The 26,151-nt window shown below is 44.0% G+C and overlaps 1 protein-coding gene and 1 pseudogene across 3 annotated transcripts in view; both read left to right on the top strand.

The window, feature by feature from the left end:
• The window catches only part of Slc4a5 (solute carrier family 4 member 5), a 96,069-nt gene extending 71,899 nt beyond the window's left edge, over positions 1-24,170 (top strand). For all 3 annotated transcript variants that reach the window (XM_023718369.1, XM_023718368.1, XM_023718367.1), the window contains 10 exons: positions 2,563-2,763; positions 5,045-5,158; positions 6,353-6,514; positions 7,227-7,405; positions 8,552-8,624; positions 14,136-14,204; positions 14,944-15,117; positions 16,511-16,663; positions 19,470-19,537; positions 21,399-24,170. In XM_023718369.1, the coding sequence (XP_023574137.1) occupies positions 2,563-2,763; positions 5,045-5,158; positions 6,353-6,514; positions 7,227-7,405; positions 8,552-8,624; positions 14,136-14,204; positions 14,944-15,117; positions 16,511-16,663; positions 19,470-19,537; positions 21,399-21,564 (1,359 nt within the window). In that variant the 3' untranslated portion in view covers positions 21,565-24,170. The remainder of the gene's footprint in view (positions 1-2,562; positions 2,764-5,044; positions 5,159-6,352; positions 6,515-7,226; positions 7,406-8,551; positions 8,625-14,135; positions 14,205-14,943; positions 15,118-16,510; positions 16,664-19,469; positions 19,538-21,398) is intronic.
• Positions 24,171-24,254: 84 nt separating this feature from the next.
• LOC101567631 lies at positions 24,255-26,151 on the top strand (annotated as a pseudogene).

Below are 26,151 nucleotides of genomic sequence, written 5' to 3'. Positions count from 1 at the left end.
GATTTGTCCTCTTTGAATTTTATACTTAGCAAACATACCTTTGAAAACTAAAAGTAAGTTTTTGTAGTTATACAGACTTGAAATATTTTAATACCTCCAGAAGTAGCATATAGGAAAAACAAAGCTCATAATTCAAAAGGCAAGAGAAGGTGCAGTATGCTCCTTGATGAACAATAAAGAGCTCTCAATATGATAGTTATTCAGCACTATATAAAAATATATTAGATGAACCCTTATTTAAAGGTCATTGCAGATTTCTATGAAACAGTACCAATCTTATGCTCCAACTTGCTTTTGAAACTGAAAAGTTATTGGATGACACAGAGTATGCCATGCATCCAATATAAGCCATGTGTGTACTCCCGACCTTGGTGGCAGGTCATGGAAAAAGCCTCATGAAGACCATGGAGTGTGTTTTGGTGTCCCAGGTTGAAAGGAGGTTGGCTTGGTAGAAAGAAGCGTATTCCAGATCAAAGGAACATCCTAGCAAGAGGCCAGAAAGGAAGATCACAGAGACTGCAGCAGACAGTGGGGGGTCCAAGATGGGGTGAGGGTAGGGGACTGCATGGGAAATATCACAAGAGACAAAGTAGACGAGGGTCACTGGGGGCAGGTGAGTGTGAGTACACAGAGTAGATACAGCCCCAGGATGCAAGACAGTGGAAAGGTTCCACATCAGATCTCCTCAGTTGTATCAACTCCTGATAGCAAACTGTCCTCAAAGTCAGTGAATGAAGGCAACAACAATTATGACTCTCATGATTCTGTAGGTTGGCTGGCTGTTCTGCAGGTCCTGCCTGGAGTCAGCTACCTCGCCGACTGAACCAGCAGGCTTTTGGGCTGAGCTTGGACAGAACAGCTCAGAGGGCCTAGCCAGCCTTTCCATGTGGCCTTTTCTCAGCACCACAGTCTCAGTTTCCAAGAGCATAAGGGCAGAAGCTGCAAGGCTTCATGTACTGGTTCAAAGTCTCACCCTCCTTTATTCTATTAGTCTATGCAGCTTAGGCCATCCCAGATTAAAAGGGGTAGAAAATATACTCCACCTTGGACAGGGTAACCATCGGTGTCACACTGTGGATGCTGTGTGGACACAGGGAAGTACAATTCCTTGGGGATCTTATTTATAAACAAGCTATTATGCTTGTCTTAATCCAAACTTTTTTTTTTCTCTGAATGCCTTCAGGGCAGGTTTGGCTGGCTTGAGTTGTGGGGATTTAACCACAGCAACCTGAGCCTGACTGCTTTGTTGAAGCAGCCACTTAAAGAACTGAGCTACGGGGCAGGCCCCCAATCCAAACATTTATTATTGCTAGTTGCAAGTATATGCTTACTTCACTGCATAGCTGTTCTAAACATGTCCACATTATTTATTTGGTACAATATATTAACCATTATTACTGCCATTATCTTATTTTGAAATTTTGTTTTTTTTTTTCTTTAAAATAAAATTTTGGGGGCTGGGGAGATAGTTCTGTGGTCTGGGCACCTGCCTGGAAAGTGCAAGGACCCAGATTCAATCCCTGGTACTGCATGCTGTGCCAGGCCCGGAATCCTGGGCGCACTAAGCTGGCCACCAAAACTGAGTGTGGTGGCACATGCCTATAATCCCAGCACTGGGAAGGCTGAGACAGGAGGATCACTATGAGTCCAAGCTGCATAGTGAGACCCTGTACCAAATAAATAAATAAATAAATAAATAAATGTTTTTTTTAAATTTAAATAAAAATATTAATATATTCAATTTTATTATAATCACTGTCCTTTTCTTCCTCTTATTACTCTTTGGAATTTATAAACACAATCATCCTTTGGAGATTGATTCCAGAATCCCCTAGAAGATCAAAATTTAAATCTAACCTATTCCCATTCTCCTATATAATTTAAATCATCTCTGGACTGCTTATAATACATAATGCAATATAAATGCTATGTGAATAGTTATTATACTGTATTCAGGGAATAGGAATGGGAGAAAGTCCATACTTGCACAATACAGATACAATTCTTAAAAAATGCTTTTGATCTACAGTTGGATCAATCCTATAGATACAAAGGATACAAACTTTATATTTATGCATATAATTTCATTGTTTTGCATAGCCTGGATTTTAGGATCTGAAATATCAAAGGATTGGGAGGAAGTAACTGAAATGTTCCAAGAAGGGACTGGTAAGGTGACAGAGAGGAAGAAAAGGAGGGTATACACATAAGACCCCAGGACAGAGGTGTCAGCAAGACCCACTGAGGTGGATTCACCAGGACAGGAGCCCGGCGTGCTGAGTGAAAGGGCTTCCCTGACCCTCGTGCTACTCCTCCTTGCTAGCAGAGCCATGCATCCTCTGTGTCAGCTTCTGATCTTCTAGAGAACTGCCTACCTGTCACTCCTTGAACCAGCCTGTTCCCAGGAATCCCACTCTGTTGCTGAGGGCACTACTGTTGCCTGGAGGACTGGGGTCCCTTAGAGGGTGGGCAGATGTGTGGGCTGCCTGGAACTGCAGAGGAAAGGACACAGCTGACTCACCAGGAAGGTCCTGACTCTATCTCCTGTGCTTGGTCTCCAAGTACAATCCCCTTAACCTCACAGCACTGGACTGGTCCCTGCTGAGCAAGAAAGAGTGCCTGAGCTATGGTGGGCGCCTCCTTGGGAGCTCCTGCCAGTTCATCCCAGACCTGGCGCTCATGTCCTTCATCCTTTTCTTTGGGACATACTCCATGACCTTGACCCTGAAGAAGTTCAAATTCAGCCGCTATTTTCCAACCAAGGTAAGTGCACCCCGCAGTTCTGAGGGACATAAAGTCAGGCCTACTGAGGGCTCTGCTGAGTCTCCTAAGAGAGTCTGTCCCCTAACATAATAGACACCATGTGGTCTCTGGCCAATGGGAGTTTAAGTTAGGGGCTCAGACTTTGGAGTCATGGAGGACTGGGTCTTGGTATTTGTGGATTTTTATATTTAACTTTTTAAAAAAAATTTTTTTTAAAATTTATTTGTGTGTGTGTGTGTGTGTGTGTGTGTGGCCAGCTCAGCCCACCAGGGGGTGGGCTGGCTGGCACGTGGTGCTGGGGGATTGAACCGCGGTCCCTTGTGCTTTGCTAAGCTTGTTCTAAGTAGGTGCTTTAGACCACTCAGCCATCTCACCAGCCCCTATATTTAACTTTTTGAATACTAGTAATTTATTATGATTTTTAAATTCTTCATTGCCCTGATGACTAATGATGTTGACAACATTTTCACGTATTTATTTCCTACATGACCATTTGACTTTCTTCTTAGAAGTGTTTGTTTAAATCTCTTGCACATTTTCTTGTGGGTTGTCTTTTTCTTTCTGATTTGTGGGAGTTCTTTATACATTGTTACGCTTTTTTAATTATATGTTTTCTCAACATATTTTCTACTCTGTGACTAGCTTTTTACTTTTATAATGGAATCTTTTGATACACAGAAATTCTTAAGAGTAACTATAACTTAATACAGTAAAACTTTCCTCGAGGAAAATATTGGACAAAGATATCTTCCTATGTTAGCCTCAAAAGCTTCACTGGTGTTTTGTGTTGTTTGAGATGGAGTCTCACTACATGGCTCAGACTGGTGCAGACTCACTCTGTAGCCCAGGCTGGCCTGAACTTGTGGCAATCCTGCCTGAACCTCCCAAGTGATAGGGCTGCAGGCATACTGCATCACACCTGGTTAAAGCTCTACTATTAAGGGGTTAGCAAGGAGGTGTGTTCCTACTGAATTATGAACACATCCTGATCATATAGCGAGAAGATGCACCCACATCAGTGGTCCTCACTGAAACGTAAATCTGAACATGCTGTGCGCACCTCTCTCCTGTGCTTCCTTCTGTCCCTCTGCTCCAGCCGAATGACAAGTCCTGACACACACTGTCTAGAATAGTGTAAAAATGCCAAGATGCATCTTTTCTATCAGTTTATAACAATATTTAACCTACCTCTATTTTTAAATCATACCGTGTTACCTCAGGACAGCTATAAGGCTTAAATGCTGTGTGACAGAGTATGAACTTTGCATACAATAAGCCCAAATCCTTTACCAAAACTGCACATACACACCTACAGTATAATCTCAAACTTCTTCCAAGTATTAAGCTACCAACAAAGAGCCTTTGCTCACACTAACCTCTCTCCTTTTCCCTCTCACCACCTCAGTGACTAAGTTCAGGACCACATCTAGCTCCAAGAGGTGGCTTTGACAAAGGTCACTTCCAGAAAACAGTTCTTCCTATAAACTAACCAAAGGACATGTATGTCTGTAATCCCAAAACTTTGGGGGATAAGGCAGGAGGACCCCGTACCACAAGTTTGAGGTCACTCTGGGCTGTATAGTGAGTTCAGGACAGGCTGAATGACACAGTGAGACCCTGTCACAAAAAAACTAAAGCCAAATATATATATATATATATATATGGATTATTTTGTTACCTCTGACATAATCTGGGTGTTAAAATTTATCCTTTTCTTTGCGACAGGGTCTTGCTATGCAGTTCAGGCAAAATGTACCTTTTAATGCCCAGAAATATTAACTAGACATACATAGAGAACAACGAACTCATTTAGACACTCTGAACTCATTCAACAGGCAGAGTACTTTCTCCCCTGCGCTTCCCCTTCTGCACCCATGAACAGTCAGCACGCTCTCCAAGGCAGGGGCTCAGGTTTCCTCTGAGTTCAGTCTTGCCCCACTACACCTGCTGGGTGAGCCAGCTCAGTATAATATACTGGTTCAGTGTACTCTACCAGCAAATGGCCCCATGGATCGCAGCTCCCAGGCTGATACTCCATGCCAGGTACTTCGAATGCGCGGTAGCTCACTTGCTCTCAATGTAGGTACCCCCATTATTTCCATCTCAAAGAGGAGGAAAGTGAGGCAAGACAACATGCAGCCCCAAAGTCACACAGCTGCGAAGATCTGTGTATAGCCCTGGGAGCTTCAATGCAGCCTTTCACTGTTCTCCTCTTTGCTGCTGGAGGACTGGGTCAGCCTGGAATGAGTACTTTGCTCCCTCGCCCCTCTCCTTTCCGCAGGTCCGGGCCCTGGTGGCTGACTTTTCCATCATTTTCTCTATCCTGCTGTTCTGTGGAATCGATGCCTGTTTTGGCCTGGAAACGCCCAAGCTGCACGTGCCCAGTGTTATCAAGGTTTGCCCCCTGCACCCCCCCTTGGAACACTCATCCTGCCTGTGCACTAGCTGTAGCCCTTGGTCCTTGGTTCTCAGCAAATTTTCTTCCCCCAACCTAGACCCTGTTGGTTCTGTGTGTGCCACCCCTTCCTTCCTGTATAGTTTACTGGGGACTTCCTTGATGAGAGGGTTAGGAACATAATCAGTGAAATCTTGGAAGGAGGAAGATGCTAGTGAAGCCTCTTGTTTCCAATTCCCTAACCTTGGCAGTCTCCAAGCTGAGCCAGCTGGGATCTGTTGAAAATGATCCCTTGGAGAAGCCATTCTCAAATCATGGCCTCTGGACTAGCATCACCTGGTCACTTGGGAACTTGTTAGAAATGCAAATTCTCAGTCACTTCCACTTAAAGAATCTGAAAAAACGAGCTGCAGGTGGCAACCTGCATTTTCACACGTCTTTTGGGCCATTCTGGGACTATTCAAAGCTGAGATCCACAGTTTCAGAGAGCTTGCCTGTGGCTGAGCTCAAGCCCAGTTCCCTCTCTGACGCATTAGCCATCTAACCAGGGTCAAGAGTCCAGGCTCTAATCTAGAATGACCCTCTTTGCTTTTGAGATCTTAACTTTCATGATATTGCTTCAGGGTTTACCTGGGTGATTTAAACACATACAACTTGTTGCTCTGAAAAGAATCTATCTCTCTTAAATACAGCAAAAGAAAATCATCGGCTCCTACACAAATAACCCCTTATTCTCAAAATGCAGGTCTGAATTGATGTTTGATGTTTTACAATTCTAGAATGTTTCCCAAACAGGCGACTCAGGAGAGGCAGGTGTGTCAGACCCTGGACCCATCAAACACTTTACTCTTGCCAGTATGGCCTCCTTTCTGTTTTATGTTGTTTTGTAATTAGTGACTACATTCTTCCTCCCAGCTGCCCTCTCTGATCGCCTTCCTGTGTTCCAACTGACCCCAGAGCAGCTGCAGCAAATTACCTCCTTAATGCTGCAGATCCCAGCTATGTTCACCCTCTTGCCCCTGACTGCTGCCTCTGTGGTCTCTAAAGTTGCAGGTGCCTAATATCCATAAGGGAAAATCTTGTACTTTAAATGTACCTCTGGGTGGAGGAGAGGTAGCAAGATGGGAGAGTGGCCAGCAGGCAAGTGCTGGAACAGGGGAGAGAGAAGGGACCCTCTTCATTTGCTCTGCTCAGCCCACGCGGCCTGACCGAGGCTGGTTTGTGGCCCCCTTTGGGAAGAACCCGTGGTGGGTGTACCTGGCAAGCATCCTGCCCGCTCTGCTGGTGACCATCTTGATCTTCATGGACCAGCAGATCACAGCTGTCATTGTCAACCGGAAGGAGAACAAACTGAAGGTGAGGTGGTGCTAGAAGCAATGTGGAAGGATTTAAGGAGGGAGATGTTCTTTCAATACCCTGAGTGGAAGGCGAGTTCCCACTTGTGTTGTAGGGATGGTGTGACTTGATGTGACTAAGGCTCAGGACTGAGTCCAGGTTGGGTCCCTGGACACAAAACTCTTGCCTCTCAATGTAACCTTCCTGCTCTGTGCCTATTAAAAGGGAATTTGGGAGTTTAGGGAGAATCGAACTTTTGACAGAGGCATAGGCCTGCAATTATGAGGTCAGGAAACCTTAGACCCCTCTTCTCTGAAACTCTCTGCTTCTGGGTCTGAGAAGATTCAGGCTACCCTTTCCCTGACCCCACTGTAGGCGACATGGAAGGCCTGCCCACTTCAGGCTCCTCTTTCAGAAATTACAGAGGCACCGTAGCCACTGAGCAAGAGCTCTCTCCAAACTTAGGGCCTTTCCAAGCATGAACATTCCTCTCTCCTACTACCTGTGCCCCTTACCCAGCTGACCTTTTCAGATGAGGTGGCAAGAAGCAACCTCTGGGAATGGTGAGATCTGAACACCTCTGAAGTCCTCACAAGGGGCAGCTCAGGGTGACAGTCCCCTCACAGAGTAACTCCAGAAGAGGGTGTGGGGATTAAACTGTGTCACAAAATGATTGCTTTGAAGAACAGACTCCCAGAAGGCCCACTGCCTCTATGTCCCACTGCCCCTGCAGAAGGCTGCCGGCTACCATCTGGACCTGTTCTGGGTGGGCATCCTCATGGCCCTGTGTTCCTTCACGGGGCTCCCCTGGTACGTGGCTGCCACAGTCATCTCCATTGCCCACATTGACAGCCTCAAGATGGAGACAGAGACCAGCGCCCCTGGGGAGCAGCCCCAGTTCCTGGGAGTCAGGTATGAGGCATTTGGGCCTAGATCCTCTGAACGTGAGTGGGAGAAGGGAAATCTGCTTTTCCTACCATCAAGGAATTTCAGTGAAAAGGGCTCCTACTGTGATATCCCAGGAGACAGGAATGACATCCTGCCCAGAAAGGAGAGGAAAATTCAGTTCTAAGTGGTGTATTTTTCTTTGTAGTCTCCAAGCAGTACACACACACACTTACACACACACACACACACATACACACACTCATAAATACACATCCACACACATGAGCCCTAGAGGCTCTCACTACCTAGTGTGATGAGCCCTCTTCCTGTCCTCCTTTGGATGCTCAAGACCCTCCTGCTTTATCTCCATTCCTCCAGAAAGACTTTTGGGCTCACCCCTGTGGTTTGGACTATGGCCTTGGCCTAGCACTTCTGTGCTTTTCTCTGTGGTTCTTCCCATACCTGTGTCAGGTTCCCAAGCTCTTTCAGGCAGGGAAGCACATCTTCTTTCTTCCTAGGTCTCCTTAGTCCACACCAGACCAAGGCAGCCTCCTAAAGAACTGCCCTGTGGGCTTCTCCCTATGCCTTGGGACACATGGGTGCCATCCAGCCCTGAGGGAGGCCTCCCTGACTGACTGTAAGACCCAGGCCTGGGTAGTCCCTTGAGCTCCTGGGTCTAAGGAACCTGACACAGAGCCCAGGGCTCCAACCTGTGTTGTACATGGGCCTGGCACTCAGGAAAACCTGCCTGTCTGACTACTGACCCCGGTTCCACCAGCAGTAGGAGATTTTTTTCACCAGAAGGCAAGGTTGTAGGTATGTAGGTGCCATGATTGTCTGTTCTACTCAGCTCAAGATCTCCAGGACCTTGCCTGATGCCACATAATGAGTACATGGCAGAGCCAGAATCCAGCCCCAGTCCATGGAACTCAAGCAGCCTCATTAGACACTCCTCTGAACAATCTTCTTGATGCACCTTCAACATATCCTGCCCTCTGTCAGAGGCACCTGTCTACCCTGGGTGTGTCAGCTGGGCCTCAGGCTCATGCAGAAATCCCTTGAAGTCATGGCTGTAGACATAACCTCCAGAGTCCACTGAGGGGCAGACAGCTGGGAATGGTCACTGAAGGTCTTGGCGGTCACCCCTGACAATGTGCTCTTCTCTGCCAGGGAACAGAGAGTAACTGGCATCATTGTCTTCATCCTGACGGGAATCTCGGTGTTTCTGGCTCCCATCTTGAAGGTGAGGCTCTGCACCCCACTAAGGCTTCCTCACCTGAGGAAGCATAGGACCGAGGCCTTGGAGGTGGGAGGACTACTGGCCTGTGGACCCCTCAGAATGACAAGACCTTATCATGCCACTGTGCCATTCCAAAGCCATCATCACATCTTGTATACTACCACTAATCTTGTCTACTATCTCCCACGAGCCAGGGTGTACTCTTGCCTTCCCGGAGAATACCTCCCCAGCAAGTCTTGCCAAATTCCAGCCCTGCTTAGGTCAGGAACTTCCTGGGTTGGGAATGTCCATGTTGCTGTGCTTTGGAGCTTTCTCAAGGCCTTCTTGCTCACTTATTTTCTGTTTTAAACCTTGTGTGTGTGGGGGGGGGGGAAATAACCTTGTAGGGAGGGGATGAAGATGTTGAACTCTTCTCTGGGTCTCTTCTCTCTGGTATGTCTTGGGACATAAGTGACTGTTCTGGCACAGCTTGAAGCTTCTTTTGCTCACATTCTGCCAGGCCAGCTAGAAGAGGCTAGCAATAGTGGTGCTATGTTTGAGACGGGTCTCCTCTACTATGTCAGGAGGAGGTGTGTCCACAGTCTTCTGCAGCCAGTTGCTTATCAATGGCCTGTTCCCTTGACTGTTACCTACAGAAGACTTTCCTTTCTTGAATTATGATTATTTGTAATTGCTGTAAACATTTGAAACTTTTTCCCCCTCTCTTAAATGTCTCAAAACAACTCATTAGGAAGAGCCCTGATAAAAAACAAAGATGGAAGAACCATGGCTCTAATTGACTCACTTATGAAAAATGTTTCTGGCCTGAGAATCAGTGCTAGGCATACCTGAGTAGTCAGTTTTCATTGCGTAGTTTTCACAAAATACGTCCATGTGCCAGAAACAGGTAATATACATGTGGACAGGTATTTTGCTTATTTTATATATGTTTTAGGGGCTGAAGATGTAGGTAGATGATAGAGCACTTGCTTAGCATGGGTGAAGCCTTGGGTTCAGCCACAACACTGAGGAAAAAGCTTTACTTTATTAAATTATTTTAAATGGTGGGAAAATGTACATTTTTGTGGAAAGGGCTTCAAACACCACTGTGTATGTCAGTCCTGATGCTGTTTGATAAGCAATTGTTGCAAAAACTCCCCTCTGAGAACAAGGATCAAAAAACAGGGATCAGGGCCAGCCAAATAGCTCAGTGGATTAAGGTGCCTCCTTAGGCAGACACAAGAGCCTGGAGTTCGATCCCCAGGCCTGCTGTGCTGGCCCCACCCCCACCCCTGCCCTCCCCATGGTGCACTGAGATGAAGATTGAGACTGGGCGCGGTGGCACATGCTTGTAATTCTAGCACTTGGGAGGCTGTAAACAGGAAGATCACTGAGTCCAATCTACACAGTGAGACTCTGTACACCCTGTCCAAAAAAAAAAAAAAAAAGAAAGAAAGAAAGAAAGAAAGAGAGAAGAAAAGGTAACAGCGACCAGAAATTCCTAGAAACATTTTGTAGATAGCAGTTCCCTGTGCTGGTGATAGGAACTCAGGCCTTGGGCAGTCCGGGCTCATTGCCCTGCTGGTGTGTTCAGCAGTTCGGCTCTTTCAATCAGCCTTTGTGCATTATTTGAATAGAATACAAAGCAGGTAGAAAATTCCACACTACGGTTTCTTTTTTGTTTGTTTGTTTCATTTGTAACATGATCAGCTTTTTTACAGACATATTCTGTGTATACATTTTCTAGGTTTTCAGTCATACTTTTGACATCTGAATGTAGGCAACATGACCACAGCAGTATGAGTAAAATCATTAAAGTGAGGGCTAGGGCTGTAACTCGGAGGCAGAGGATTTGCTCAGCACACACAAGGCCCCAGCATTGCAAAAGAAAAGAAAAGAAATAGAAGAAAGGGAAAAAAGTTCTGTCCATAAGATTTGATGTGTTCAAAGCTTTTTGTGGTCATGCCCTTCTAGTAATCCATTATCACAGCGTCACTCTTGGGTGGTGTGTAATAGTTCCACATTTTGAGTAACAACAGAAATTCCCTTCTATTGCAGATGCAGAGACATGTTAATCATTGTTCTGGGGTTCATGGAAAGGTTTTTTGGGTTTTTTTTTCTTGGTGGAACCGGGGATTGAACTGAGGCCCTTGCACTTGCCAGGGAAGAGCTTAGTTCACTGAGCCATCTCCCCGGCCCCTATGGAAAGGTTTTGAGGATCAACATAGTTCCTAATGCTTTCATTTTGTCCTTGCACCCAACACAACTGGAGTTGAAAAACTCTGCCTACCTGCATTCATTCACAATGAGTGAAATAAAGACTATAATATGCTTTATTTTGTCAATAGTTAATATAGTTGATAAATTTTGTACAAACTTTTGGCAAACTTTGTGCAAAATTTTGGTAAACTTTTTGCAAATTTTTGATAAATATATCTAGATTTTTTTCATTGATCATAGTATTTAAGAGTTGGCTATCTCAAGGTCCATACCTCTTACAAAATAGACCTTTAACAGTAGGTCTTTGATAAAAATAATCTTCAAAATTGTGAAGAGATTAAAGCTGACACACAAGTAGTAACTACTGAGCTCATTCTATGCTATGTAAAAAAAATCTCGTGCAGCCAGTTCAAGAAAAATGTAATTTAATATGTGAGATCCTAGACTTAATCTTATTTATTTTCAATCAAGATAATTTCCCCATAAACATGTTTAATTTTTTGCAACTGTATGTTTGCCTATTTCTGTTAAACTTAGATATGGCTGAGTATTAGACTCACAGAGTGTTCGACCTGAGGGCTAGGAGGTACAGTTCATGTTAGATCACTTACTTAGCATATATCAAGGTTGGGGGTTCAATCCTCAGCATGGCCTAAAGGAGAGACAGAGGAAAAAAGAGGGAGAAGGAGTGATTTAAAAGAACAGCTGTCTACTCAAGACCACACTTAAGTTAAAATCTTGTTTATATAGCCAACAGAGGAGATAATCATACAAATTTTGGTGGAGATAATTTGCACACTACTTACTGGTGTTGCCATTGGTGATCCTGTATCACCCATTAGATATCCTTTTGTCTGCACCAATTCTTCCAATAGAATTCTGTTTTAGGGGCTGGAGAGATGGCTCAGTGGTCTAAAGCGCCTACTTGGAACAAGCTTGGCAAAGCACAGGGACCGTGGTTCGATCCCCCAGCACCACATGCCAGCCAGCTGCGCCCCCTGGTGGGCTGAGCTGGCCCCCCCCACAATAAATAAATGTTAAAAAAAAAATTAAAAAAAAAAAGAATTCTGTTTCAGGGTGTCTCAGTTTTTTTTTTTTTTCTATTACTGGACATTGAATCCAGGGCCTTCACTGAGCTACATCCTTAGCCCTTCATTTTTTTATTTTGAGACAAGGTCTCACAAGGTTACTAAGTTGTTGCCCAGGATAGACTTTATTTTTTCAATCCTCTTGCCTCTCCTTCCCCGCGTGTTGAGATACAGGTGTGAGCCTCCGAGCCCAGCTGTGTCTCAAATTTTAATGTGTATAAAAATCAGCTGGAGATATTATTAAAAGCAGATGGTAATTCTAACTCAATAGGGTTTGGTTTGGGGCAAAATTGACAGTTTTAGCAACATCATAGATGATGCTAACGATGTTATCCCACTATGAGTAGTAAGTATTCTTTCCTCCGGTGAGAATCAGTGAATGATTGTATTGTAATCATTGTATTTTACATTGTAATCAGTGATAACTTCCAGACTTTCCAGCACCAATTTGCAGCTATTTGGTTATCTTGTCAAATGGTGGAGGCACAGAGACACGTGGTAGCCACAGATTGGATGGGCAGCATAAACGATTTACGCACTCAATCCTGTAGATTTTCACTCTGTCACAAGGCTGTGAAGTTTTGTTTTGCTTTTTTGTTTGCACTTTGCTACAGCTCTTTGGGACTGGCAAGGTCAGAAACTCTCTACCCAGGCCCCCAGTGACTCACAGGGTCTCAGCCTCAAACTGTGTAAGAAGGCTGTGCTCATTATGGACTGAAGTAACTCATGCTATTAAAGCTAATGAAGGTAACATTTTGCCACTTTTTATGTTTCATTAATACTTGAAATGAGCCTATAAAGAAGATTCGTGCTGATTAATCTGAAATTTCAGATCACGGCCCCCTCGCCAGAATGAATGGGATGCCATCGCCTTTTGGGGTTGGCAGGGAAAGCTGCAAATGACAAGATGAGAGCCACTTTTCTGGGCTTCCTAACGAGATGACTTCATATCAGCAACTGGCAATTAGAAATCACCTAATATTTAATCCAGTTCCCAAAGTTGATGTGACTTCTGCACTCATTAGAGCAAAAGAAGAATTTTAAATGACTTTAAATTTGTGTTGCTCCAAGTTATAGCTAATTATTTTTACTCAAGATTTAATTTCTCTCTCAGTTGCTCCCACACTTGGAGGGTAATTAGGACAGTGTTTTTTAAAGTTTTTAACCTTGATTCATAATTAGGCAAAAATCTCACAAGCCATATGCTAATAGAATGATAAAAGAGTTATATAGTTTTCTATTAAACTTTTAGTTCAAGGACTGTAGTGTAACTCAGTGGTATAACACTTGCCTAGTGTGTTCAGCAACCCCTAAATAAATAAATGAAGCTTTAGTTCAAATGTCTTGGCTTAAATTTACAGTGTATAGGTCCAAATCATGCTTTGTGTTTAAAAGTCAATGCAGCCTACACTACCTTATAAGAGAGGTTATTTACTTGATTTACGATGTTCATAAATACTACCTGCAAATTGGGCAGTCACACTGGCCTTGTGTGCTTCTACCCAGAGCCAGGCAGCTCCTGGGCACAGTGGTAGCCGGTCACTGGCAAGGAAGAGGGTAAAGAAGCACAAAAACAGCCTGGAGAGATGTCTCTGAAGGCTTTTAAGATGTAGAGTGATGACTGTAGCACAGTATGAATGACACCCAATTTTTGAAAAAGCAAATAAATGGCTGGTATGCATGTTTGGAAGGAAGATTTGTTGATGATTATTAATGATTTGTTTATATGTTTCTCTTTTTACCTCTTTTTTATCTGATGTGCATGATGGGTGACTTTAAGTGTCCTGGGTATCCCCTGCTGATGTAGGTCACCTCACTAAAAGGCCCAGTTCCCTGCAGGCTTAGTGGCTTTGGGGGCCCTCAACGGAGCCTGGAGGCAGGAAGGGGCTGCCAGGAATAAGCACAGCACAGTCTGTGGCGCTTTCTCAGCTTCCAGAAGGAGGCTTCCAGCCAGACGGCATGGCTTCCACAGGACTGGAAGAGGGCCGGGGCTGGAGCAGCTGTGTGCTCGCTGGCTGCCCTGCCAGAGGAGGGAGCAGGGCCGCCTGCGTGGGCCTCCTTTCCCACCCCGCCCACTCGCCGGCCCCAGTTCTGCTCTCAGGTCTCAGGTCCTCGGCTGCCCAGCTCCCCAGCAGCCTCTGTGTTTGGCAGACACCTTCACCTAGACCAGGGTGGTCAAGGCCCCCGCCCAGAAGAGACTCAAGCCAGACCTCTGTTTTCATTTCAGTATATCCCTATGCCAGTTCTATATGGAGTCTTCCTCTACATGGGTGTGGCCTCCCTGAATGGCATCCAGGTGAGACTGTCCCCTCCCCGCTGCTGTGGCCCCCAGTCAGCATTCCACGTTTAGTTCTAACCAAGACCCCAAATGCTGCTTTTCCAATTCAATAAAAGTAGTACTGATGGTGCCACCATTTACTATGTGCCAGGTGACATAGTAACTTAGTGTAGCAACTATACTAAGCACTTTATGGGTGTTTGACCTCTACAGTTAGGTTCCCATTTTACCAATGGGGAAGCTGAGGCTCAGAATTGAAAACCCAAATCAAGCTAACTCCAAAGGGCATTTTGCCATACTTCCTAAGGCAATTTTGCAGAACAAAATATTATATTCTATAGCTATCACAGAAATCCTATGATTTTTGTAAGTAGTTTGTGTTCAGTTGCATTTTCTTTGAATATGGACCATCTCTAAGACCTCTCCCCTCATCTGGGGCTAAAGACCCCTTCTGCATTATGTGTCTGTCCTACTACTCACACTCTCTCCCTCTCCCTCTGCCTCTCCCTCTCCCTCTCCCTCTCTCTCTCCCTCTCTCTCTCTCTCTCTCTCTCTCTCTCACTTTCTCTTTGTCTCTGTCTGTCTCTCTCTCTCATGCTCTCTCTTGTGCTCTCTCTCGTGCTCTCTCTCTCATGCTCTCTTTCACCCTCTCTTGCTCTGAGACCCCACCAAGGTCCCCTCCTAAGTCCAGGTCCCAGCAGGTCAGGTGCCTCTTGGGGCCTGGCCACCTACCTAAGGCCTGCTCCCTCCTCATCAGTTCTGGGAGCGCTGCAAGCTCTTCTTGATGCCTGCCAAGCACCAGCCAGACCACGCCTTCCTTCGCCACGTGCCCTTGCGCCGCATCCACCTCTTCACCTTGGTGCAGATCCTCTGCCTGGCCGTCCTCTGGATCCTCAAGTCCACTGTGGCAGCCATCATCTTTCCAGTCATGGTAAGGCCGCTACAGGCCTCCCTACCTGTTCAGCTGGGTGATGTGGACAGGCGTCTGCTGGAAAGCCCAGCACCCTGGCCCTACCTTCCAGTCCTTCTGCTTTCTCCTCACTGATGACCTGGCTCTGTCAGGTTGAAAACACAGACACAGAGCAAGTTGGGCCGTCCAGCCGAATGCAGTGTGGTAGAAAGGGACAGGAGAGTAGAGTAAAGAATTTCTGGGTGTTGACTGAGTGTCACAGAGACCTGCAAGCTGAGCTCAGGGCAAAACCACCCAAATTCCTAGGCATGGGAAGGGGATGCAAAGATGAGACTAGAGATCCCCCTGCCAACACTCACACTGACCTCAAAAGGAGACACAAGCTGTACAAACTGCTGAATGTGAAAAGATAAAGAGGATGGGGACTAGGACCACAGATCAAGGACTTCAAAACCTAATGACAATATGAAATCTGAACTGGCTAAAGGTATATAGGAATTCTTTGAATAGTCTTAAAATTCTTATGGAAGTTTTAAATTATTCCATAATTTTAAAAGGGTATAAAAAAGCCAAAAATGCATTTGACCCCCTAAAGAATCCTGCAGGAAGGAAGTGGGCCCAGCCTATGATGGAGGACCAGAGCCTGGGACCTAATTCTCCCTGATCACCTGAAGGCCACAGGAAGGTCTTCAAACTGTGCTCTCAGAAGGGCTTTGGCCAGTGGTTCTTAACCTGGATGCTTATCAGAACCAACACAGATCAATTAAGTCAGAATCTCTTGGCAAAGCACGACTTTGGTATTTTTAGTAAGTCTACAGATAAATGTAAATATTCAGCCAGGACTGAGAAACAGCACCCCATGGAAAGGGAAATGGATCCTCCCCATCAAGTCTTTGTGGGCTTAGAGTGGCAGAGCTGAAGGATAACAATAGTTAACTTTTAGTGTTTACTGAGTACTGTTCCAGTTGGCCTACACCAGTTCCTGGAGTACTGATGTTAACTCCCTCTTACAGATGAGAAGAAAGCTGCCTGGGATACAACTGGGCTGAACAAAGCATTAGCTGCATCCTCCTCATTCCTTTTTTAAAAAATAATGTTTATAGGTGGAGGCAGGAGGATCACTGCAAATTTGAGGCCAAGCTAAAATACATAGCTCAGGCAGGCAGGCAGGCAGGCAGGCAGGCAGGCAGAGAATTGTGGTTCTGAGGAAAGAACTGTGGTTTTGAGGAACAAAGGTAGGAGTGAGTGGGTGAATAATGAATGACACTTGGGGACTTTGGGATGGCTCTAGAGACACTGATGCTAAGAGGACTTGCCATAGTAACAAAACTAGGCCGAGGGAGAAAACTTTTTAAGTCACAGAGTTCCCTTGGACTCCCACAAAACTTTAGCCTTCTCTGTCTTCCCATCACAGATCCTGGGCCTCATCCTTGTGCGAAGGCTTCTGGACTTTATCTTCTCTCAGCATGACCTGGCTTGGATTGACAACATCCTCCCAGAGAAGGAGAAGAAGGAGGCAGACAAAAAGAAGAAAAGGAAAGGGGCCCATGAGGACAGTGATGAGGAGGTGGGGGAAGAAGTGAGGCTTGGGCAGAGGGGGAGACCCAGAGAGTTCCCTCAGTTTCTGTCCGGACCAGGGAGGTGTGGCTTCTCGGGGGCCCTGTAGCAGTGTATGAACCCAGCCCAGGAGGAGATGGGGCTTCTGCTGGTCTTGGTCTGGGCTGCTCTGAGCTCATCTGTTCCTGTGACTGTCTTCATGGTGGGCCTCCCTATGCTGGAAACAGTTGATTGGCCAAGCCTGCTGTCTCATTCATGCGGGATATTGGGGCCATTTTCAACAGCAGTACATGTCCCTGAAGGAATGGGACAGGAGCTGGCTCTACAATGGAAAGCAAATATAAAGAAATAGATCTGACTTCCAAATAAGGAGCAGACTTGGGGGAAGTGGTATTGTGGGGATTTATAAATAGACTGAACTTCAGGACAGACAGGAAGGGCTGGGCGCAAACTCTGCTTGGGTTTGTCTGGAGGGTATTGAGGATGAAAGCAGGAAGAGGCAAGTGTTCCCCATGAAGGGAGAATGGCATTATTTCCCAGGAACCTGGGGCTACCTGGTTGCCCCTTCTACCTGTTTTCTCGCCTAGGCTTCTCTTGCATCCCACCCCCCAAACAGGAAATCGACAGACAAGCTGCAGTCCAAAAGCTGTAGTGTATCTCAGAATGTTAGGCTGAATGGTTCAAGTGTTTATTACAAATGAGGATACTGATGATATTAAGAAAACTTCCCAGATCTTGACTCTTATTCTTCAACACTGAGCTGGCCCTGCCATCTCCTAACACTGTGCTTGGCTTCCACTTTCCCAATGTGATCCAGACTTACGACTCTATCTACTTTGTCTTGTTCTCCTAGCAGTCTTGCTTTTTGCAAATGAAAGCTGTTCCCTGGCTCTCCGGCTTGGGACCCTTGCTGACTGGTTGGTGGTGATTAAGCTAATGGTTATGATTGGCTCAAATTCCCCCATTCTGTATTGTTATCCTCTTCCTAGAAGGAGAGAGTACCATAATTCATTCATATATTTTTGTGGATGATTTGCAAAGACAGATTCTAAAACCATAGATTAAACGTTTTTTAAGATAGATACTTAGTTTTTCATTAGTTCATGTGAATAGCTCACACGTGCCTGGAACTATTTTTGATGTTGGGGGAAAAACTATCTCTTAGATGATATGATAAATTCAATAAAAATGGGTTTTTGTTTACACAAATTCATCTCTCATAATAGTAGATCACTGGTGACATGACAAATGAAACTCTTCTGAGTGACTTTCCAAAGTGAGTTCCTTCCTGTTTGCTGGGTGTCCAGAACTGTGGATTAACTGTGCCTATTTCTTCTCTGTGGGCCCCAGAATGTTTGCAGCAACCCACCCCCACTGTTTAGCCTGTCCGTGAAGAAGACGGTGGTTTGCACACTGTGGATGTATGAATTTTCCAACTTGGCAAGAAAGCCTAAGTGGTTATATGGGTGTGTTCATCAGCTTTTCCCACTGTTTTTCTCCAGCCCCAGTTCCCTCCTCCCTCAGTTATAAAGATCCCCATGGAAAGTGTCCCATCAGATCCCCAAAATGGTATCCACTGCATTGCCAGTAAGTAAAACACATGGTGCCTCTCTCTTCCTCACTGTTACTAATCCTCCATCTATATCCTTAAGAAACTTCCATCTGCAACTCAGGGGGACCCCATGCTAAACAGGGATCAAAGAGACCTGGGCCGACAAGGTTGTGCAAACTCCCAAGTAACACCCTATAGATTCTTCTTCACTTTCACTTAGTCCAGACCCCTCATTCCTGCCCTTCCTGTGTGCCTATGATACCCCCAGCCCTCTGCTCCAGTGTTTCAGGCCACATCAATCCAAACATGTCCCCCCAAGCCACCCATGTTTTCCAGGGCTTGTTGAAATGATTGTGAGCTCAGATCACAACCAAGCTTTTCCCTAGAAACAAACAGGCATCTGGATGACAAATTGGAACTGAAGGTCCTGGTCTGGTCTGGTCTGGTCTGGTCTGGTCTGGTCTGGTCTGGTCTGGTCTGGTCTGGTCTGGTCTGGTCTGGTCTGGTCTGTATGACTCACAAGCCCTCTGCATATGCTGAAAGGGAGGCTGTGTGGAGAGTCAAGCATTGCTTAGGATCCTGTGAGAGTCTGTGGCTGCCTCTAGGACCTCCCAGCTTGTGGGCAAGCCTGTCATCAGCACCACAGTCTGTCCTGGGAGTCTTCAAAAATAATTCCAACACAAGTCTAGGCTCTGATGTTCCTGTTAAAGAACTTTCCACTGTCCTTAAAGATAGAATTTAGAGATGGATCACCAGATGATCTCACCAGCACCATGAAAGACCCCTGAGGACTTCCTGTCACCGCCCTCTATCCTAATACATCATGATCTTTTCTAGTTCCTCATTCTCATGCTGCCCCACCCCCTCTAGGTTCGCCCATCATTCTTTCTATTCCTGGCTCTCCCCACATCTCACTCACTTCCAACCCAGCTAAGAACCCTTTGTGTAAAGGACTGAGCCAAAAGCCACCTGACTCTGGAGGCCCCGGAATTCCTCTCAGTGTTGCCAAAGGGTTAGAGAATAGAAAAGAGGGGCTGGAGAGATAACTCAGTGGTCTAAAGTGCCTGCTTAGGCAAGCTTAGGCACGATAGGCAAACATGCAGGAACCTCAGTTTGATCCCCAGCACCACATGCCATGCCAGCCCTGACCCCAGGGTGGGCTGAGCTGACCACAAAAAAAAAAAAAAAAAAAGAATAAAAAAGAGATGATCGAGGGACACTATTCAAACCTATTTAATCTCTGATATTTTAATTATCTTGCCAGGAAAAAGATCTTCCAGTTGGAGTTACTCACTCTGATGCATCTTTCGGTGGCTCAGAACTGGATCGAAGGTAAAGGCTGTGAGATAGACTTGTTGGATTTTACATAAGAAGCTAAGCAATGACCAGAACTGGAGTTCCCAGGCTAGCTGATATCTCAGTAGAAAGCCTTGCTACTCTACCACTGGGAGACAAAAGCTGACCAATCTGATCAGTAGAGCCAAGTTACAAATGAGTCTCCTCCTTACTGACATCAACAACATAGTTGCAACAGACAAAGACATTCAACTTTAGAAAAGAAAATTATTGCAAAACATTACAAAGAAAGTTGAAAGCAAATATTTAAAAAAGAAAACAACACAGAAGAAGACTACATATAGCTTAAGTATATATTATTGAAAGCCAGGATAAATGCATACTGAAGACCAAACACTAGGTACTCTAATGCTTATGGAATACAATAGCAATAGATTTAACTATCAATGGCCAGAAGGGTTATTAAGGAAAACTAAAAACTAAAGATTATGTGGGGTAGGAAGGATTCAAGTCCCATGTGCCAGGGGCCTTCAGGCCAATAATGTGATTTCTTAATGTCCTTGATGAAAAGACACCCATGAAAAAAGTATCCTGGTTGATTACACAATGGGACTCAAAAGTGAAGGATGCAGAGGCAAGAAAGAGAAGCTGGTGGGGGCAGTCCCACACCTCACCATGTGCCCTAGAATAAACAAGTCATTTGGTCCTATATCCAGATTCACAGGAGCACAGACTACCCCGAGACTAGTGGCAGATAGATCTCCAGACTTAGGTGGTCCTCGCCCAAGCGTTTTTCAGGATTGCGTGAGTTTGTGATTTCCTGCCATTAAAATGCCAGGGTGAGTAAACCTATCAGCAGCTCAACCCTCCTTAAGCTGCAGGTCCAGGACACCCAAGCCTAGAAATGTCACATGTCAAATTATATTCCTTCTCCTCCCATATCTCCAGTCAGGGATTCTTTGGTCTTAATGCCACTGATCTTTATATATGCCAGTTAGCAGAAAAGTATTTTGCCTCTTCTAATTTATTTGAACTTGAACAATAACCTACATTAAATCAGGCCTCTCATGGCCCCAGTTTCAGGAAGTAGAGAAAGAATTTGGACCAGAACACAGCATTTCTAAAAATCTGTTAACTTACATGAAGTCCTAGGACAAGACCAGAAAGGCAGAAAATTTGCTAACTAGAAATGATGCTGCCCAACCACTGATATCTTACCAAATCTATGAAAATACTAGATGTAAGTAAAGATCACAAAATAGCAGGATTTCACTCCAGTGAACAAAAAGCCTTGGCAACATGATTTAGTTTACCAAAGATTAAGCACCTAGGACCTACTAGATCTGATGCTTGATCGTGACTATGTATGAAGATGTGTAAACTAAGACAAGCAATGAGTGCAAGAACAGCAACGGGTGTACACTGGAGAAAGGTCAGCGATCTACAGGAAGCATTCACCTTCTCTGGAGAGTCTAGAACGGATCAGTAGGATCCTGCCAGATGGACAGGATGGGCAGAGCACAGGAGGACACGAGGGAGAGCAGGCCTGAAACAGCCACACAGGGAAAGAGCCAGTTCAGGGGTGGATGGGCACCAAGCGAGGAGTGTAGGCAGGAATTCAGGCAGAGAAAGTCCTCCTTGCTGTGCTAAGGAGCTTGAGTTCTGACCTTTGAACAAGAGGGAAAACAATCTCATTTGTGAGTTAGAAAGTTTGCTTTGGCAGTGACTTGAAAATAAGCTGAACACAGATAGACCAGTTCAGACACTTTCTTCCTGTGATGCATTAGTTCATACGCAAGGCAGAACTACTTGTGTCAGAGTCCTGCTCTGGGCATTGTGTTTAAAATATTGCAAAATATGGATCATCATTCTTCTTTCTCCCTTTTCTCTTGTTCAGCATCACCTTGCACTTCAAGATCTCCTGTCCAGCTTCACCTGCTTTCAACTACTCCCGGAACCCCATCTTCATGGTGCCACAGGTGAAGATAGAGATGGAATCTGACTATGACTTCACAGATGTGGATGAGTATGCCAGAGAGGCTGACGGAGAGACCACCCTCTAGGGTGGCACAGCTGTGCCCAGACTGGGGACAGGGTGAGGGCCTGATTTAGTTTCAATTTGAGTCTGGTCAAGCCTAACTTCTCCATGCCAGCATCCTTCCTTACCAAGTGGAGTGAATCCTTTTGGCTGAGACTCTTCAGCGAAAGTCATCCTTAGGTGCAAAGCTCTCCTCTTCCCTTTGTAGTTACTAAAATACAGAAAGCTAAACATACCTTATTTTCAAATGCAGCCCACCTAGAAATTACATTTCTTTTGAAATGCAAAAATGTATATTTGCCAAAATCTTAGCTAATATAAATAGGCAATAGTTAATTTATATTTAAAACAAATATCAATTAAAATTTTTAGATTGAAATCCAGATGGTTTGAAAGAATGCAAAACACTCCTACAGCCAAGGGGGGGTGGCACACACCCGCAATCCCAGCACTTGGGGTGTTGAGCCAGGAAGAGCACAAGTTTGAGAGCAGGCTGAGCTGTATAATGAGGCTCTGTCTCAAAAACACAAAACCAAACAAACTCATATCAATAGACCATTGTTGCAATATTTGTTTTGCAAATTTGCATATTAAAGAGTGAAAAGGTTTGGTCTTTTCATCTCATTCTGTTGAGTTTGAACCATCTACATCATGGAGCCTCGACTAGAAATGGGACTAACGCTATTCCAAAATGAAAAGCCAGTCCTAAAAGTCTTTGAGTGGATAAATGTTTTAAAAATAAAATTGCTCATAATAAAGTTAAATCTCAAACTACATGATAAATTAGCAAAATGGCCATTTAAATGTAGTTCAGGTTTTTCACACCTGGAATCCAATTTCTGTCGGCATTTGGTAGGTCCTTCCTGCAAGTCTGCTGATAGCCACAGTTAAACCTCTGTTCACATGAACATCACATGTTAGGCAGCTAACATTTTAGAAGACTGTAACTTTGCAATGTTAATCAAACTAGTACTCTAAAGTAATGATTGGAAGCAATGTGGGTAGATTAAAACCAGCTATTAACAAAGCAAATCCTTTCCATAGGAAGTTAAAGATTAGACATTATCTTCAATCCCCATTGAGTTAGCACCAACTATGTACTAACACCTATTACTACCCAGTAGCCAAAAAACATCTAATATTTCCTTTCTCTAAAACTGTGGATTTGAATCTTGAGTAAATCACATTGCTTAGTTACTACATTTACTCAAGATGACAAATACATATTTTTCATTTTTTTAAAAAAGACAGATGACACCAGATCATTAACACCTTAGATATGAGAACAGGTAATTGCCTCTGTAATCTTTAGAGGCTAACAGTTCCTTGCCCATAAAATGTCCTCAAAAAAATGTCCACAAAAGGTAATCTGAGCTCTATTCCAAGGGTTTTTGCCAAGAGGTAGTCTCTAAGCCTCTGTCATTCCTGATAGCAGAATCAAATAATGTTCACTAATCCAAAACTTCTAAAATTTAAATATAAATTATTTTATCTTCCTGTGCACTAATACAAGGAAAGCAAACCATCTCCCCTGAACATTTCGGCTTTAAAGTCTGGCTGATTTGGAATAGGGGCTTTGTTCAGATTGTAGAATTGATATGTGGATTCAGGAGTAAATGTGCTTGCATTAATTAAACAAACTAGAAAACTCCAATGTTAGTTTCTTGCTGTTGTTGTAAATTGACCTGTGTTTTACCTTATATATCATTTATATTTTGTATATACATAAGCAGGGTAACATATTGTTACTTCTCCATGCAGTAAACAGATAATTTTTCCATGTTTAATATAACTATAATTCAATAAAAATTAATCATTCACTCAGCTACTCTTTGTTTAATAATGTAGGCTAGGAGAGCAGGTGTGGCATATCGACATGAGCTCTATCTCATAAAAACATGTCCACAGACTTTCCAAAGAGCAAAGCCAGCTGGCAGAGGCACAAGGAAGGAGCAGGTCAACCTCCTAGCATTTTTTAAAATTTTATTTCCTTCTCCAGCTGCCAAGAGCAGAAGCTACTTCTTTCTGTACGAAGCCTGGATACACGGTTCAGAATACAGAGTCCCATCCCAGCCCCAAGATACGCACGACAAACACCTCATCTGTCAGAGCAAACACATAAAGACTCATGTGCATACGTTCATACACACAGGAGATATACAAAGTATGCTTTAAAAAATGTTTAAATTTTTTAAAATTACAGGAAGACACATTGCCATGAATTCCCCTCAGAAATCTCTCCCCCACCCCTAAACTTTGAACACAGATATCCCATGACTCCTGCTACTTTCTGAAGCAATTCTGGAAGTCCTCTTTTTGTTACACTGCTGTGGGTGCCTGGATGTCCTCAGAGACTCAGAGTGCCTCCATTTATGATCATTTTAAGAGCCAGCAGTTGCGTGGTGCCAGATCAAGTGAATAAGGTGAGCAGGGACACACCATCGTCGTTCCAGGCCTGCCTTTCTGTTGGATACAGCAGCAGCATTCACATTTGGAATACACTTCATAAAGACACTCAAGGTCCTTCCAGAGCTGCTTCAGAAAGTGACAAGAACAATGGGAAAAGTGCTTTCAAAATGGGAGTGTTGATGCCAATGTGTCTTTTACTGTAATAAATTTTAATATTCATCATTTTGATCACATGTTGTATATGTTCATTGTGGCATATGTGTGGAGAACTTAGCAAGGGGAAATTCCTTTGCAGATACCTTGTAGCAATTTGTAAACTGAGTGCGTGGTTTAAAAAATATTCAGAATTGGGGGTCAGACTCAGAAATGGCGGCCTCCGTGTTCTGTAGCCTGTTGTTGGCTGTGGCCACTCTTAGGAGCCACCAGCCCTGGATGGCATTGCGGGCCACCACCCAGGTTCTGGGAAATTCTGGGTTGCTTAATAATCATGGACTCCCAAGTACAGCAGTAACAGCAAAGCAGCCTCTCACTACATGAACATATGAGTATGGAACTGTTGCAAGAAGCTGGTGTCTCTATTCCCAAAGGATATGTGGCAAAATCAGCAGATGAAGCTTATGCGACTGCCAAAAAATTAGGTTTGAAAGATGTTGTGATAAAGGCACAGGTTCTAGCTGGAGGTAGAGGAGAAGGAACATTTGAAAGTGACCTGAAAGGAGGAGTGAAGATAGTTTTCTCTCCAAAAGAAACATAAGCTTCTTCACAGATGATTGGGAAAAAGTTGTTTACCAAGCAGACTGGAGAAAAGGGCAGAATATGTAATCAAGTTTTGATTTGTGAGCGAAAATACACCAGGAGAGAATACTACTTTGCAGTAACAATGGAAAGGTCATTTCACGGTCCTGTATTAATAGGGAGTTCACAAGGTGGTGTTAATATCGAAGATGTTGCTGTTGAGACTCCTGATGCCATAGTTAAAGAACCTGTTCATATTGTAGAAGGTATCAAAAGGGAACAAGCTATCTGGCTAGCAGAGAAGATGGGATTTCCACCTAATATTGTGGATTCTGCAGCAAAAAACATGATCAGGCTTTATAACCTTTTTCTGAAATATGATGCAACCATGGTAGAAATAAATCCAATGGTAAAAGATTCAGATGGAGCAGTGCTTTGTATGGATGCAAAGATCAGTTTTGATTCAAATTCAGCCTATTGCCAAAAGAAAATTTTTGATCTTCAGGACTAGACCCAGGAAGATGAAAGGGACAGAGATGCAACTAAGGCAGATTTCAATTATATTGGCCTTGATGGAAATACAGGCTGTCTAGTAAATGGTGCGGGTTTGGCGATGGCCACCATGGATATAATAAAACTTCATGGAGGGACACCAGCCAAGTTCCTTGATGTTGGTGGTGGTACCACGGTTCATCAAGTAACAGAAGCATTTAAGCTTATCACTTCAGATAAAAAGGTACTGGTTATTCTGGTCAACACTTTTGGAGGAATCATGTGATGTGATGGTATTGCACAGGGTAGTCATGGCAGTAAGAGACTTGGAAATGAAAATACCTGTTGTGGTACAAGGTGCATGAGCTGATAAAGTCAAGGCACTGAGAGCAGACAGTGGGCTTAAAACTCTTGCTTGTGATGACTTGGATGAAGCTGCTAGAATGCTTGTAAAGCTCTCTGAAATAGTGATGGTAGCCAAGCAAGCCCATGTAGATGTGAAATTTCAGTTGCCAATCTGATCTCAGTAAATGGCTGAAGGTGTTAAATGTGCTATAATCTTTGAAAACACTGTGTTTGGTATTGTTCTTTTTCTTTTTAGTGTATGGAGATGTTAATTATCACACAGGTACACAAACGTTACAAACATTTGGTCTGCACTTCATTCTGTTGCTCAGAACCATCTCTGTAAAGAGCATGTACTGCAGGCATCGGGGTTCTTTCTGCTTCTCCTGCAGAATGGCACTTGCAATATACCTGCTTTTTATTGTTGGACACAAAGTTCTTCATTGATAAGATTCCTATAAATAAAATAGGAAGATAAAGCTTTATTCTTTAGTATTAAATATATTGTATCTAATAACTAGCCTCATTAGTAGAGCAGTGTATTAAAACTATGTTTTATATAAGAAGTGTTTATCTCCAGTACCAAATGCATAATAAATGTATCAATCACTATTTATAAAGAGTTTTTCAA

The sequence above is a fragment of the Octodon degus genome, unplaced genomic scaffold (genome assembly GCF_000260255.1).
Source record: "Octodon degus isolate 3935 unplaced genomic scaffold, OctDeg1.0 scaffold00058, whole genome shotgun sequence".
In the NCBI taxonomy this organism is placed as follows: Eukaryota; Metazoa; Chordata; class Mammalia; order Rodentia; family Octodontidae; genus Octodon; species Octodon degus.
The sequence above is the reverse complement of the archived record's forward strand: the minus strand, read 5'-3'. Positions and strand labels throughout refer to the sequence as shown.